The 17196-nt window shown below is 35.9% G+C and overlaps 2 protein-coding genes across 2 annotated transcripts; one reads left to right on the forward strand and one right to left on the reverse strand.

The window, feature by feature from the left end:
* Positions 1–1091: 1091 nt before the first annotated feature.
* LOC111434959 (probable mannitol dehydrogenase) lies at positions 1092–4087 on the forward strand. The gene is made up of 5 exons (XM_023072291.1): positions 1092–1241; positions 1769–1882; positions 1986–2499; positions 3441–3594; positions 3697–4087. Exons 1-5 carry the CDS (start codon positions 1144–1146, stop codon positions 3891–3893), a joined length of 1077 nt encoding a protein of 358 aa, XP_022928059.1. The 5' UTR covers positions 1092–1143; the 3' UTR covers positions 3894–4087.
* A 4529-nt stretch (positions 4088–8616) lies between these two features.
* On the reverse strand, positions 8617–10405 carry LOC111434956 (pectinesterase PPME1-like). Its single transcript, XM_023072289.1, has 2 exons — positions 9917–10405; positions 8617–9275 (listed from the first exon to the last, which is right to left on the reverse strand). The coding sequence occupies exons 1-2, from the start codon at positions 10403–10405 to the stop codon at positions 8661–8663; spliced, it is 1104 nt and encodes a 367-aa protein (XP_022928057.1). The 3' UTR covers positions 8617–8660.
* Positions 10406–17196: the final 6791 nt, after the last annotated feature.

Genomic DNA, 17196 nt, shown 5'->3' on the forward strand with positions numbered 1-17196 from the left:
AGATTGGTTGGGTTATTTGGATTAGATTTGATTGGGTTATTTGAATTAGATTTAGTCTCAATCGGAGATTTGATTCTGTAATGCTATATAATGAGAGAGTTCTCCCTCCATTCTGTATATTCATTCCTAACACAAGTGGGTGAAGATGGGAGAGTTTTGGGTGTCACACCGTATTTGTTGAGTGACATATTGGTGAGAGTCTTTGTAGTGTGATAGTGAGGTATTCACTTGTAACACTTGGTTCATTAGTGATTGGTTGCTACCCGTCGATGTAGGAGAACTTCTTCTCTCCAAACCACGTAAATATCTTGGTGTCTCTTTGTGTAATTCCGTTCATTAGTGTTGTGAGTACATTCGTTCCACTTTCGACGCACATCGGATATGGATTGAACTGTCTCATGATATTTTGAATCGAACTCACGTACTGCTTTAGAGCACTTCTAGACATCGTTTGGAAATCAATACATGTGATAAACCCGTGTTTGGGGTGTTGTGTTCTGGAATCTGTATTTAGGGTGTTGAGTTGTGTGATGTTCCTCGAGTGCATTTTAGTTTTCAATTGCTTGTTTTTTTTTGTTTTTTTTATTTTTATAACTTTGTTAGCCATTAATGAAAATTTCAAAATTAATCGTACTTGACTTGGAGCAAGTCTTTTTCAGATGATCTCTCGAGAATATTTAAAAAAAAAAAAAAAAGTATGTTGAAAGGACGTGTTCGTTTGTGGTGATAGCATTCCCTCTCATATGTAGATTAGATACGTCGATAGTATAGCTATGTCGCACGAGATATCAAATTTGTCAACATTAGTTTGGGTGTTATAAACGATATGAGAATGAAATCGATCGATGCTAAAATATCTTCGGTCCCAAATTAGTATATATATATATACCGAGACACGAGTCCTCCATGTGTTGGAGCTAAAAAAATCTTTGTTTTGTTTTTTTATTTTTTTGGTGGGGACAAAAGAAGATAGGACACAGAACAAATATTTATCCGATTAAATGATATTTATTGGAATGTGGACCAATTAATAATTGACACGAGTGGGTGGGGGGAGGGGCACACTCATGATTTACAAGCACAGCCCATTTAGCCCCAAAAACACTGTAAATCGAACTCTGGAATCTCAAATCCGACGCTAAAATGGCGAAATCTCCGGAAGATGAACACCCAAACAAGGCTTTTGGATGGGCTGCCCGAGATACATCCGGATTACTCTCTCCATTTCATTTCTCTCGAAGGTCAATTCCTCTTCACCCTCCTTTTCTTCATCACTTATTTAACGATTCAGTCGTTTGATTTTGTTTCTCTCCGAAGGATTGTGAGGATTCTGTAATCTGTTGCGTTTGTACGTGTTCGTAGTTTATTAATTAATTGTGATATTCTATGATTGGATCGTAGGTAGAATTTGATTTTAAATTATTGGATCTTAGGTAGAGTTTGACTGGATCACGTTTTCTCGACGATTTAGCATTTCGATTATAACTTTTATTTACAGAAACATATTTCAGATCTTCCAATTAATTTCTTCCTCCTAAACACCACGAAAATTTTTAGAAGTTCTTTTGATTCGCTGAAAGCAGTTTTTACTCCTCCGAAACCGATTCTAATACTCTGTTCTTGGTTAGCTGAAAGCAGTTTTTACTCCTCCAAATGGAATTCTAATACTCTGTTCTTGATGCTAGAACGTTTATTGTGCTATACTGACGTAAACTAATTAGCCCCTTGCTAATAGTTGGTATCATTTGAATTATTGTTTTGTCTGCAGAGATAATGGTGCTGATGATGTGAGTATCAAAATCCTTTACTGTGGGGTTTGCCATTCTGATCTGCACTTGCTCAAGAATGATTGGGGTATCACAAATTATCCATTAGTCCCAGGGTAGCTAGTTCTTTGTACTTGTGTCTACTTTTAGTTTGTACTCAAATCACAATTAGATTCTTCGTAGAAGAATTTGATAAGAATTAGGATTGATGTTTTTCAGGCATGAGATTGTTGGTGTTGTGACCTCTGTTGGGAATAATGTGAAGAAATTCAAAGCGGGCGATCAAGTTGGGGTTGGTGTCATAGTTGGATCTTGCAAAAGTTGTGAGAATTGTGATCAGGACTTGGAGAGTTACTGCCCCAAGATGATATATACTTATAACTCGCATTCATATGATGGAGTGAAGAATTATGGTGGTTATTCTGATAAGATCGTCGTCGATCAGCATTTCGTGCTCCGATTTCCCGACAACTTACCTCTTGATGCTGGAGCTCCACTTCTTTGTGCTGGAATCACAGTTTATAGTCCTATGAAATACTATGGCATGACTGAATCTGGTAAGCATTTGGGGGTGGTTGGACTTGGTGGGCTTGGTCATGTTGCTGTTAAGTTTGGTAAGGCATTTGGGTTGAAAGTTACTGTCATTAGTACCTCTCCAAGAAAGAAGGAGGAGGCCATCGACAGGCTCGGTGCTGATGCTTTTCTTGTTTCAAGTGATCCCGAACAGTTGAAGGTTCGATTTTTCATTCATGTTTGGATTTCGCTTTTAAAGTTTTAGATGTAACGGCCCAAGTGCACCATTAGCAGATATTGTCGTCTTTCAGCTTTTCCTTTTGAGTTTCCACTCGAGGTTTTTATAACACGTCTCCTAGGGAGAGGTTTCAACACCCTTATAAAGAATGCTTTGTTCTCCTCTCCAACCGATATGGGATCTCTCAATCCACCTTCCTTTGAGGTCCAGCATCCTCGCTGGCACTCGTTCCCTTCTCCGATTGATGTGGGACCCTCCAATCCACACTCCTATGGGGTCCAACGTTCTTGCTGGCGCACCGCCTCATGTCCACCTCCTTTGGTGCTCAGCCTCCTTGCTGGTACATCGTCAGGTGTCTGGCTCTGATACCATTTGTAACAGCCCAAGTCCACTGCTAGCAGATATTGTCCTCTTTGGGCCTTCCCTTTCGGGCTTTCCCTCAAGGTTTTTAAAACGCGTATTCTAGGGAGAGGTTTCCACACCTTTATAAAGAATGCTTCGTTCTTGTCCCCAACCGATGTGCAATCTCATACTCTCTCTCTTAAACCAACTCTTAAGTAGTTACTAATGATCCATTGGTTTGTCTTGGATTATATATTTACTCCCTTTTTTGTGTGCACGTTATTTGAATCAATCTTGTAAGATCCCATATCGGTTGGAGAGGGGAACGAAACATTCCTTGTAAGGGTGTGGAAACCTCTCCCTAATAGATGCGTTTTAGAAACCGTGAGGCTGACGGTGATAGGTGACGGACCAAAGTGGACAATATCTGTTAGCGGTGGGTTTGGGCGGTTATAACTCTAGTCCTTCTAATGGTCAATACCATTTTTTAATCAGTCTAGTCCTTTGGATTTATCATTGTTCTTGAAATATGAATTGAAAAGTGATCTTAGTTATACGTAATGCTTCTTTGTTCTGTTCAGGCTGCCATGGGGACGATGGATTATATTATCGACACTGTATCCGCTATCCATGCTCTTGCTCCGTTGCTCAGCCTGCTAAAGCTGAATGGAAAGTTGGTCACTGTGGGTTTGCCTAACAAGCCTCTAGAGCTGCCAGTTGTTTCTCTAGTTCTCGGTGAGGCGAAATCGATGTTTTGTGTAGAAATCAAAATTGTTTCGTATTTTTTGGTGCTAAACTGAAGAAAAATCTTTGCCTTTTTTCAACTCTTGGTTACAGGCAGGAGGATGGTTGGTGGTAGCAACTTTGGAGGGCTGAAAGAGACACAAGAGATGTTGGATTTCTGTGCTAAGAACAACATCACTGCAGATATTGAACTCATTCAGATGGACGACATTAACTCGGCCATCGAAAGGCTTGCAAAAGCTGATGTTCGATATCGGTTTGTGATCGACATCGGAAACTCCTTGAAATAGATGGTAAACTTCGGCTGCATTGTCATCCAAACCAAAAACGAAGCTGATGGTTCTGGTGAATATATGGTTTTTCTGTCACATTTCTAATGGTTCTGGTGCATTGTCTTCCTTATGCTAATAATAGTTTCTATCGCTTCATCTGTTACTGCTGGAACAATTTTCTTGAATGAGAAGCTTCGTTTGAAACGTCATGACATGTATATTGTTCTCTTTGGACTTTTCCTTTCGGACTTCCTCTCAAGATTTTTAAAACGCATCGGTTAGGGAAAGGTTTGTATATTGTTCTCTTTGGACTTTTCCTTTCGGACTTCCTCTCAAGATTTTTAAAACGCATCGGTTAGGGAAAGGTTTCCACAGGTTTCCACATTCTTATAACGGGTGTTTCGTTCTCTTTCCTAACCGACGTGGGATCTCACAATATGGTTCAAACACCCTCAGCATAACCCCTCCTCTCCTAGCAAGCTGACACAACTGGTGTGACTTCTCTGATCAACAGGACACTCGGGTCATGTACCCACGTCGGGTGAACGAACTATCTTGTGTCAACAATGGACAATTTACTTCATTTTCACACTAGAGTTGACCACAAGGTGGTGACGCTATATCAAAGTAGTTGACTACTCTTATTGTTTAGGGTTAGCTCATTGAGCTAAACCAATCTCTAGGTGCACACGGGTCTAAACCTCTGATTACTCATAGATCAACATGTAAACCACACTAACTGTAGCGCCCTAATCTTAATTGAGTTATCCCATGCATGCTTTGCTAGGGAGATATTCTTACGGATCACCTAAGCACGTAATCCACAATTTAAACTTCACCTTAGTTAAACTTTGGAGCTGAGGAGGTCTATTGTATTCCTAAGGCAGCTATGTGGCTGAATGTGGACTCTAACCGTATGCTACTCTGTTTGGACTCCTCAATGTGGACTCCTGACCCTATGCTACTCTGTTTTGACTCCTCGAGTCTTTCTTAGTCCAGGAGCACAGGATCTAGATCCTCTAGCCATTGCTCACGATCCTAGACCTAAGTCATCGTTTAGCCAACCTAGCTCTAACGCCCTAGTTTTGTGCAGATAAACACGCTCTACAAGAAGAACACCAGTCAAACACTTATAGATAACACATATTCTATCATGCACACATACAAGCAAAGAGGCTCAATGGGGGAAATAACATCAATCAATCAACAAGAACACATATCACAATAGCTCATCCTCCTTTCTAACGTAGCGAAAACCATATAAAGCAGAATTATTATAGAGGTATTTTGGTAATTTTTTACATAATTCATAACATACTTATCCATATTTTCTAACTTGTATTCTAGTCATGCATATTCTCTTTGGGCAAGTGAGTCGGATCGGTTGTGGATGCTGAACATGATGGCACCTCGATTCTCAAATTGGGCAAGTGAGTCAGATCGAGTCAGTAGTCGAGTTGCTGCTAGCCTTGCAATGTGTTGCTAGTCTCACCATTTGATACATGTCATCGTCGACGACCAACACATTCTCCTCATCTTTGTGTGACATATTTCGTTGTCTGATTGGTCTCCTTCGCACGCATTAATTTTTTTTTCTAGAATTCAATCACGTATATGATTTCTTCCTATTTTATTTAAATTTTAATATCCTTCGATACCAAATAGAATCAAATGTGTTCAAAGTTTTGAAAAAGGGTCAGAAGAAATGGTTCGATCCTTTTATTTTGATTTCTTGAACCGAGAGTAGAGTTTAATCCATCTACGCATATATATTTGTGGTAATTTATAATCAATTACAGACTTAAATCAACTCATTCAAATCTCATTCAAAACTAAAAGTTTACCATTTTGGAGTTTCTTGATGATCATTCCACCAAAATTTCTGGTCTGAATCAACTCCGACAAATTTCACAAAACTTGTGTAAAACCCTCCAATATAATATACTAAAAATTCATAACTTAATTCCAAGAAAAGCTCTAAAATCTGAAAGAAAACCATAATCAAGTCAAAACTCTTATTCTCCGTTCTTCCAGTATTCTTGTTGATGGCATTGAAACTTGAGATCTTTACTGACTTCTCTTCATAACTTAAGTCCTCATCCATCTACAAAGGTTCATAGTCTATCACATGTGTCAAGTCGGTTAAGTACTTATAAAGCGTGGCTACATAGAATACGTCATGTACCACAGAGAGGAACTGGTAATCTGACACCACTGATCTGATTTGTACTAAAATGTCGAAGGGTATGATGAAGCGTGGGCTCAACTTGCTCTTTCGTCTGAACCTTAGAAAACCTTTCATCAAGGACACCTTCAAGAATACCTTGTCACCTATTCCGAACTTCAAACTTCTACACCTCACATTGGTGTAAATCTTTTGTGTACTCTGAGAGCTTGGTATGACGCTTACTATATAGGAACATCAAGTTAGCTTAACGGTTCATTCAAATACTCTTTTTAAAGCTTAATTAAACTTCTATATTCAAGATATCCACTTTTACAAACCAATGTAAGAAATTCTTTGAAGATCTAGTTCAAGAAAATTATATAAGTCGTGAGTAGTAGTGATCAAAATACCTCACCGTCACTCGTAATAATCATGTTGAAGCTTCGGAAATTTTTTTTATATATTGTCCTTCTTGGCTCCTATACTTGAGAGAACCTTTATTTCTAGAAGTGTGCCTTTTCTTCATTGTTACCTTGAGAAGTCCTTGAAATTCAATACATTGTTACATGATCCACTAATTTCCTCTTAACGATCAAAACTAATTCGTTCAACCGAAAACATTAATGTTTTTGATTCGGTAGCTCACATATCTATGACTTGTTCTATCTTAGTTATACTCAATTGTTCCATCCATAATCTTACAAAATTGAAGTGCGTTCATGCTAACTCTTTATGGCTAGAAAACCTAAATACTTAATTCAACTTTAATTCCCAACTTTTCTGTTTCCTTCGAGATGACTTGCTATCTTCTTTTAATGTCGTTTTCTCGACGGCTAGCCCCACTTTGGGCATGATTTTGTATTGAAGACCTTGGTTCTTGTCCTTAGACATTCCCCTTGGAGACCTATGGGGTTTTATATGGTCAGTGAACAATCAACCCTGATATACTCGAGGCTTCATGCGTTCCCTGTGACGTAGTCTAATACTTGCGTCCAAGGCTTCATGCATTTTCTATAATAGTCGAATAAGGCTTCATGTGTTCTCTTTCTATTCTTATTACTAATAGGGCTTCATGGATTTAGTCGTTTTTTTATTGCATCAATAAAAAGTTGCCCATTAATTCTCGGGATATTCATAATATGAAAGATAACTATGTATATGTTTTCAACGAAAAATTTAGAAAATGATACAATTTTAGAATTAATCATACATTTCTTTTTAAAATAAATTCTATAAGATTTCCTTGTCACCCTTGAAACATAACTAAGGAAAAATTCTTGACGTGTAAGCCTTAATCCATACAAGTCAAGCATTTCTTCACCTACACAAATCTTTCCTAAACATCTTGCCACTTGGTATTCATAAAATCTTTGATTTCTTATAAAGAGTTTTAAAGATAGTTATCTTTCTTTCCAATCTTGCTTTGATTTGATGTTAAAATCGATTAATTGGATTAGTCATGATCAAGATTCATTAGATTAGCCATGATCAAGCGATTCATTGGATTGGCCATGATTAAGCGAATTCTGGAGTGAGTCGTCTTGGTATAAATTTCAAATTCGATCTAAGAGCCATTCTAAATCAATTCGTTAGTACTTTCTTTGTGAAAGGATTCTATAAGGAACTCTAACTTTGCAAAATCTAACATTTTAGTAGGTAACCCGTTCCCTGTGTCTTTGTTTCTATTGCATTCTATCTCATTGTATCAAATTCTGTTCTGGGATATTTGAGAATCATCGTCAATACCTCGGTGTAGGTCCAAGATAATCCTTTGTTAGGCCAATTCGGCAGCCTTTTGCTCAATTTCTCGTGGGGTTAGATTCTGATCGGTACGAGTCAAGGGAATGGCCCCTTGGCCTCTGATTTCCATATAAAGGACACGTGCATAAATACCCTCCTTAACTTCTATTCTGATGGACTAAATGTCTTTCATAAGGAATCGGAGGAAGATTCAACGATTTTTTCCAGGAAACCCCCAACGAAAAATAGACACTCTTTTCTATCGAATCCATCATAAAGAGACCTGCTACCTACAAATAGGAGCCAATTCATTATGCTTGAGCCTCTGGCTTGGACTCGGTTTTAAGAAAAGGTTTTAGAAAGCAAGAGCAGAGAGAGATTTTTGAAAGAGACATTATATAAGCAAGTAAGAGAGAAATAACAACAGCTACAGTATATAACCTTGGGTAAGGAGAAGTTGACACACAAAAAAATATGTTAATTCAGGTTGGGTATACTATATTCGGGTCGACACTTATCATATTTTAACTGCAAAAAATTATATTTCACATAACTTTTGGTTTCAAAATTATAAAATTCAATTTAATTTAATTTTAAAATGTTATTTATTTTATATTTTATTTTCATTTAATCCTCACAGATTTACACTTTTACCTTTTCATTACATCATTATTACAATTTTTTTTTTCACTTGATAAGTATTTTAAATTAATTTACTATAGTGAATGGTAAAAAGGTAAAATATCAAAGCTAAACTCAAAATTTAAGTCAAAATTGAAGATTTTAATATTTAGAAATTAAATGAAAAATAAACTCAAAACTCTCACAACAAAACTCACATTACCACTCACTCGACAGTCTTAAAGATATGTAAGACACTAGAGTTCGGGAGGAGGAAGCAGCCACTTGTCACTCTGCACGAACCCAAGGTTAATAAACGGCCTCACTTCATCACTACTCAACTGCTTGCTGAAATCAACTCTGCCGCTCGTCTCCGATCCCGGCCCCGAACACTTATATTCTCCGAAGAACACCGTACTGTGGAAAGCCGGGATTCTCATGTCGTTCCACCCTTCACGGTTAATAATGTCAGCCATGGTGGTGTAGGCATACACAACTCTAGACCATGGCCTCCAAGATCTTCCCAAAAAGGTGTTCCTCCCGCCCGTGCCTGTAATGCTGCAATGCGCGAACACATACCCACTCGGGTCGGTTTTCTTTTCTCTTGAATGCGCTGTTATCACTCCCAATTCGTCGTCGGTCACCACCACGTCGAGCTGTGTGTTCAAGAAAAGTGATGTTCCCTTGCCGAAGACGAAGTCCACGGTGCCTTGAATGAAGCAATCCTTGTAAACATGTAAGCCATCGTCGTCGCATAGGGTGTCTTGAAACCCTATGAATTTGCAATTGTAAACTGCGGCTTTGTTCCCTCTTAGTCGAGCCGCTAATGCTTGAGCTCCTTTTCTTTTTCCATCTGGTCTTGGAGATGAATTCTGAATGGATTTAACGATAAAATGATAAGAATGTTAGGAATTATGAGAATTCTAAAACATAGTGCTTTTAACCGAAAAATCATTCGATTACCTTTCGCCCAATAAAAAATGGGTCAGATTCTACCCGATCAAGCCCAATAAAAAATGGGTCAGATTCTACCCGATCAAGCCCAATAAAAAATGGGTCAGATTCTACCCGATCAAGCCTATGGGGATTGATTGAATGGAATAAAAAAAAACAAAAAAAGGGGAATAAAAAAAAAGAGGTAATAATAAGTAAATAAAAATGACTTAGAAGAGCACAGATTCCAAATGAATGAAAACGTGACTGAATTGATCATGGTCACTCTGGGATTGAATGGAAGAGGGGAGGAGATTCTCGAGCCGTATGAAGTGAAAATTGAGGATTCTATTGATATGGCTAAGTTACTTGTATGAATCACGACTCTCCACGTACAATTTCTTTGCTATTAACATGGATAAGTTAAGGGCATTACTCTAATACTATGTTAAAGAATCAACTCTCTACAATGGTATGATCGTAAAGTATTGATATAATATTTTCCACTTTGAGTATAAGCTCGATATATTTTTAGCTTATAAACCTAATTAACCAAAAGTATGTTCAATTAACAAATTACCTCAATGACGAGATTGGCAGCGACGAAATAATCAGAGTCAACGCTCAAAGATGCACTGTAAACGGTGCCATATGTTTTAGCATCTCCATCAAAGGTCAAGTTAGGCATATTATTAGGGGAGCCATAAAGGGTAATAAATGGTCTAGTCCTATCAATCGTAAGCTTCTCTTTATAAACTCCTCCTCCGATCCAAATCACGACGCGTTTGGTGTTACCAGGAGGAACACTAGCGATGGCTTCGGCCACAGTTTTGAAATCTCCACTTCCATCGGCTCTTACTTTAACCACAGTGGTGCGTTCTTCAGCAGCCACAAGGGCTGGATCAAGCTCCCCCTTGCGATCGGTTAAGGGCTTCACATTTTTGGAATACCAAGCGTCTAGTTCCGACTTTTCAATGGGAATAGGTGGTGTAGCAGCAAAGACGCCTGCAGAAGCTGCTAGGAAAATCACCGAGCTTGTGAGAGCGAGAGCATCAATGCAATATTTCATATTTCTGTTTTATTTATTTATTTAATTATTTATTTAATTTTTTAAATTTGGATTTTTGGAGAAGGGTGGAGTACGTTCAATTGCATGGAGCAGGTGGGATTATATAGAGTGAGAGGGCCCACGGTTAACCATAAGAACCACCGTAAAATTTGGAGTAGTTTTACCTTTCCGTTTTTACTGCCACAGTTTAAGAGATTTACTTCCGTTTTACCTGTGTTTAATGCACTTTTCACGTAACTAACCTAGTAGACTTTTTTACTGACCTAAAATAGCTGCATACGCATAAATTAATCGGTAAAAATAATAATTTAAAATGTCACCCACTAGTAATTTCTGTAATAAGTTAAAGATCTGCAAAATTAAATGCAATTGCTTTATGCATGTGTTACGGTTTTTTTATTCTAATGTCGCTATCAACGGTATATGGTGTCTTGCCTTTACACGCAGCTGTTATAATTCTTTAATTCTCAATTTTGTAAATTCTTCTGGTTGCTCTCTTCGACCTTCCAATTTTATTGTATTGTGAGGAAATAGTTGTGAGTGCTAAACGGGTAAATCTACTATTTTAAAAAGTGTGGTGTGTTCTTACAAAATTTCAATACTTGTAACATCGTGCAAAGAATTGGGTTTGCTCTCGAATTTCTAAAAGAGCGGTGTAACAGTTAGGCTCTAATTCGATGAAAGAGTAAGAAAGTTCTTTATTCAAATTCTTAAGAGGCACTTAGGGAGTATAGTAAGTCGAGTTTGACCTAACCACTATAAAACTACGATGCTATATTTTCTAACTTATTCCTATTTAATTTCAAAATTATTAAGGTGATTTATGGTATGTTCTAAGTTTTTCGTAATTGTTTATTGTTTTGAATTGAATTATTTTTATATACGGGTAATAATTACATCCCGAGTTATTTTTAAGAATTTTAATAATTATAAATATTAAACATATTTAAATAATTTTATTATTAAAATCCTATTAACTAGTTGTCATGCCAATCCAACATATTCATCATTTATAACTTCATTTAGTGGTTATGTATTAGAAAATTTATCATCATGCAATATGACATTTCATACATGTACATCATTGTAACACGAGATATCATCATCATCATGCATCTCATGTCATCACATTATATCAATGTCCTAATGTATCATAGTAACATAGTACACCACATCATTACAACATCATAGTATCATCGTAACACATTATAATATCATATCAAATCACATCATCATATCATCGTAGCGTCATCATAACACATCTTAATACCCTAATGTGCAAGGGCCACTAGGCACGTGCTATCATATATAAGACAAGTCTTCCAACCAAGCCAAGTTCTCCTCCTAATTTAGCTTGCTCTCGTCCTTCAATTTCGTTCTTACTTATATTGAGGTTTCACCTATTTGAATATTCACTCAATAGCTTGAGTAAAAGTCGAATTCCTAACTTAATTTAAAACTAAGCAAAATGGCTCTTACTTACCTTAATTGCCTTAAATAAGGTCAAATTCAGTTGAAAAGGGTCCAAAACATAGGGTACGAGACGGAACTGAGACGGAGCCGAGCCAAGCCGATCGAGTAGAGTGGCTGAGGATAAGACACATGTCGGTGTGGAGCTGACTTGTGCGGGTTGCAGTTCACATTGAGGCACGAACTTCGGGTCGGGTTCTCGGTATCATGGGTCGTGCGTATTGAGCGTGGGCCCAAAGGCGCGGGTAGCAATAGGCCTCGACTGGGGCTTCATGAACACGTCTGCTGCGCGATTAGGCTGAGGGTATCGGGCCGTTTGGCTTTGGATGTGGATTTGCTGCAAATCTCGACCACTGTGAGTCCTATTGGCTTGCCTCACACTTCCATGATGCCTTAGTGTCTCAGACGTACCTATAAACACAAATCCCCTTTTACACCTCAATTTTCCATAACCTCAAACATGCCGATGGAAAGATAATTACGACGAGGCAAGGCCACAAATCCCTATGTACTCTTGGATTCGTTGGTCGTCTTTCCTATGGCGTGAGTAAGTCCTCCTTGATCGTAAAACCCAAATCGAAGTTCACCGACATCGCGTTTCGAGGGATTAACCGTCGTTCGTCTTCTCCTTTTTCCTTTATGTATACCACGCTTTTATCTCTGCAGGTGAGGTTTGAAGGATGGCTACCCACCTAGAAGATGAAAACATAGGCCTCTTAAAAGCACGTATGATTGGAAATAGGTTTCTTTAGGTTCTTCTCAGTCCCTAACTTGGTTTACGTTCCAAACTTACTCTAAACAATTTGAAATCCTAAACCTATTTTTATATCCTTAGAAATTGTGACGTAGCAGCAAAGTGTACCTACAAAGTGTACCTAAGGGTATTTTGATGTAGCGACAATAGTGATGTAGTAGCAAACCCTAAACCCTAAACTTTATAAAAAATAACGAGTCATTTAGAGTATGTTTAGAACTCAAAATAACATAAAGCTGTCTTAGGGGTATTTTGATCATTTTACTTCTAATTCTTGGTTTAGCTACTTAACATGTTCCAATATCTTTCAAACTTCACTACATCAAAAACCATAAAATAAGGTCTATAAAAAGTTTCATAGTATTTAGAGGTCATCTAGATCATGAATCGAAGATAAATTACCTTAGAGACATTATGGTCACTTTACACTGTTACTTGGTTTAGCTACATCTTTATTCAATGACCACCAAATTTCATTCCTAATTTTAACATGCTATAATATGCTCAGCATTAAAATTTTGTGGGGAGCAGAGTTCATTTAGTTAATTTTTTTTAATGTTACTTAAATCTCGAGAAACTTGAGAGCCTCAACTCTCTATTCTTTGAGTTTTTCATTCATATATCCTTAAATGATTTCTACCATTATTTCTTAAGAAAAGTCTAAGATGGTTACTTATCTCGTCGTAGACGTTCAAGACCTCCTTTCTTGAGCTTCCGGTATTCAAATTACTCCGAATTTTCTTTGTTAGATTCAACTTCGAGTCTAGTTTCAAGAATCATAAGGAAATTCATGAGAACTAGTTTAGAAGGGGTCCAAATTAATCACAAAGTGTAGAGAGGTCAATATATGCTATCTTTGACGTTTATTGGTCAAAGTTTGACCTTTGACTTTGAGCTTCATCTTTTGTTGGAAAAATCACAATTTTTCATTATCATATACCTCTTGTTGTGCCCTTGTACAACTCTATATATACCTCGAATAGATTCAATTTCTTCCTAGAACGTTTAGATGAAGTTTCTAAGAAGAAGTAGAGACCAATTTTATACCGTTTCGTGGTCTGTAGCTCGAGTTATAACATTCCAAAGTTCGTCGAAAAACATGTTTCTGATCGGACTAAATTTAGAAACTTTTTGTTGAGTAGCTGATTCTAGAGATTTTCAAGACTTGATTCTTTCACAAAACTTGTTGGAAACCCATATGAAATGTGTAGGAGATAGGAAAATGAATACCCCTCAAGGAAGAAAAAGATTTAAAATAGAATTTTAGGAATTCTCATCACTTATTCTTTGTCTTCAAACATTATCCATAACTTTTTATTTATAGATCAAGCTTGCATTGCCATTAGTTATTCTAGAAGCGTGCTTAATTTTCTCCTTTTTATTTTTAAATGTTTCTACAAGTTGAGTAAAAAATATCTACTCTGACAATGATGCTACCAACATTTATTTTAAATTTCTACCATTGGATCTAGAGTGCGGTTGAACATATCCAAATTTCAGTTCAATGTAACGGTTCGATATAAAAATACGGATGGTTTCATTAGAATGGACGGTTCTAGAATCCAAACCCGCTTGCAGTTTTTCTTCAATGGTTTTCGTAATTAAGTGGAACTTAAGTGGCATTTTGGTAATTTTTAATTTTTTTTGAATATTGTATAATTATTTTTGTTCAAAAATATCCAAAGTTTTTTTAAAAATTCTTCATCATCATTTTTCATTTTTGAGCCTCTTAAATTTCCTTTTAGATAAGAAATTAAAAATTGGAAAAGTTCCTTACGTATTGGTAAAATGACCTTTTTGTCTTTTATTTATTTATTTATTTATTTAGATCCTTTTCCAAAAGCCTTAAGTTCTTAAACTTACTCTTAGGGTATAAAAATGACTTGTTCAAGACCCTTGTCACTTGCTTCAATTTGGTAATTCCTTTCCTTGGATCTTTTAAGTCTTACGTGAGTGACTTATTCTTATTGAAGTTAATTATCTTCATTTTGGGGTGTTACCGACCATGAAAGTTAAGATAGAATAGCAGTATGCATTGTTTTCGATTAATAGCTTTATACGTGACTTTTCATTTTCGCACTCAAACATTATGTTAAAGTTTTATTTTGACGAAGTTATTTTCATTTCATGCTTTAAACTAAACGTATAGGTCCATTGCTTGGTTTGAAACGTTTTATTTAAATTTTCACGTATGTTATTAAATACATGCATATAGTGACATCTCTTAGACAAGAAAATTAAAACTAAAGCTAAAATTTTATACCACCAAATAGAAATTAAACTCAAATATGGATTAGTATCTTAATATTTTAAGACAACGATGAGTCATCTCGATGTTTATTATTGAAAAAGTATAAAGAAAAAAAGAAAAAACATTTATCCCAAGAAATAGTTATTAATATAATTAAAAAAAAAGTGAATTTTATGATATGATGGAGTAGGGGTGTACGTGGTCTGGGTTGGGTTGGGTTGAAGGATTTTTTTGACCCAACCCAAAAGTTCGGGTTGGTTGGATTTGTAACCCTCTATTTTTGAGTTGGGTTCGGGTTGATCCAAAAAAAAATTTTAATTTGTATGACCTAAAATGATAAAACAATTACTACCTATAAGTTGTAGAACAAAAGTATCAAACTCTCTATTGTATTCATATTATCACCTATAAATATGTAAAGAATATGCAATGAATCAATTCCAAAATTACCACATCTAATTAAATTATGTACATTCACAATATATAATCATTCAACAAAATGTCAAAAAATTCGCGTATAAATAGGTAAAGAATATTCAATGAATTAATTCTAAAGTTAAACATTCAATAAAATGCCTAAAAATTTAAAACTATCCAACCTTATATTGCATTATTAATTTCTACAAAAGAAAAATAGTATCTTGAAAGTTAGTATCTCTCATATTGTAATTTCAAATATTTTACTTACATCGAAAAATAATTATTCTTGCATGACATTGGTGGAGCTTGAGGGTCTTAAATCATCTAAAAAATAAAATATAAATTGTGATATAACAATACAGAATACATCTTAACAAATAGACAGTAAATAAATTTGGAGTTACCTGTCTCAATCTTAGAACAAATATCCAAATCTTCAAGTTGTTGAGAAATATCTAACGATACTGATTTTCTACCGATCCAATTTTGTGTACATATTAGAGCTTTCACTGTTTTAGGTGTCAAAGAGCTCCTAAAAGAATCAAGAATCCTCCCATCCATACTAAATGCTGATTCAGAAGATACCGCCGACATTGCAACCGCCAAAACATCTTGGAAAATTTTCGATAAAACTCTATATTTAAACTCATTTGCTTTTCACCATGCCAAAACATCAAAATTATCATCAAGTTCTTCACTAGGGTCAGATAAATATCGATCCACATCATTCTTTAACTCGAGTGAATTTTGCTCTTCTGTTCTTCGTTTGTATCTTGATAATACTAATATTGAATCACTCAAATTCACTTCATCAATTGTGTCCATCTCCATACTCATAGACTTAGAAGTGAGTCTTGATTCAGATCGATGATGATCTTGAGTATTATCATAAAACTTTAGTAATCATACAAAAGAATTAAATAATTCTTTATGTCATCCACCATCACTTTAGCAATAGCATCTTCATAAATATTCGAAAAGCAAAAGGACATGTAATCCAATTTATAACGAGGATAGAGTACCACTACTATGAACATCAACTTATTAATTCTTTCCACTAAGCCCCAGTATTTGTCATACTTAACTTTCATATTTGAACTCATGTTACTTAAAATAGAGTTCACATTTGTACTCCACTTAATTAAAAGTTCTTAAAAGTTCTTGAATACCCCAAAGCTCACGAAAATAAGAATTAGAAGTTACATATAAAGAACCATTTATCTTCGTAGTGACATCAGAGAAAACCTTCAAAAACTTTACACACACTATAACGTTTTTCCAATCATCAATGCTTGGTGGCCCTATTCTTTTATTTTTATGATCCCCTCTTTTGTGATCCTTTAAAAGATTTTCAAATTTCAAGGCATGATCAAGTATCAAATAAATGGAATTCCATCTAGTCGCCACATCCAAACAAACAAGTGCTTTACATTTAATTTTTTCTTGTTCAGCACGATCTTTAAATTTTGTCAATCTCTTGGGGGATGATCTAACATACCTCACAGTATTGTGAACACTAGAAATGGAGTCATGCATTTCTTCAAGTCCTTCATTCACAATCATATTAATTATGTGAGCACAACACCTCAGGTTAATATTTCTCCATCTAAGACAAGTGAATTCTAACTTTTAAGCCTTCTCACAAACCCTCTTGGAATGACTAAAAAATCTTTCAACTTTTTTTTTCCTTCTCGATAGTGCTAAAATATCTCTAGCAATGGTTACTCTTGACGGAGGGTCAAACTTAGAACATGCAATATTACAAAACAATTTGAAACCCTCGTTCTCTACAAACTTAAAGGACAACTCATCCATAATTATCATATTGGCACATGCTGCTCTACATCTTGTTTGACTAAATAATGAGGTAACAATATTACTATCACCCATTCCATC

Source organism: Cucurbita moschata, unplaced genomic scaffold, assembly GCF_002738365.1.
Source record: "Cucurbita moschata cultivar Rifu unplaced genomic scaffold, Cmos_1.0 Cmo_Scf00047, whole genome shotgun sequence".
In the NCBI taxonomy this organism is placed as follows: domain Eukaryota; kingdom Viridiplantae; phylum Streptophyta; class Magnoliopsida; order Cucurbitales; family Cucurbitaceae; genus Cucurbita; species Cucurbita moschata.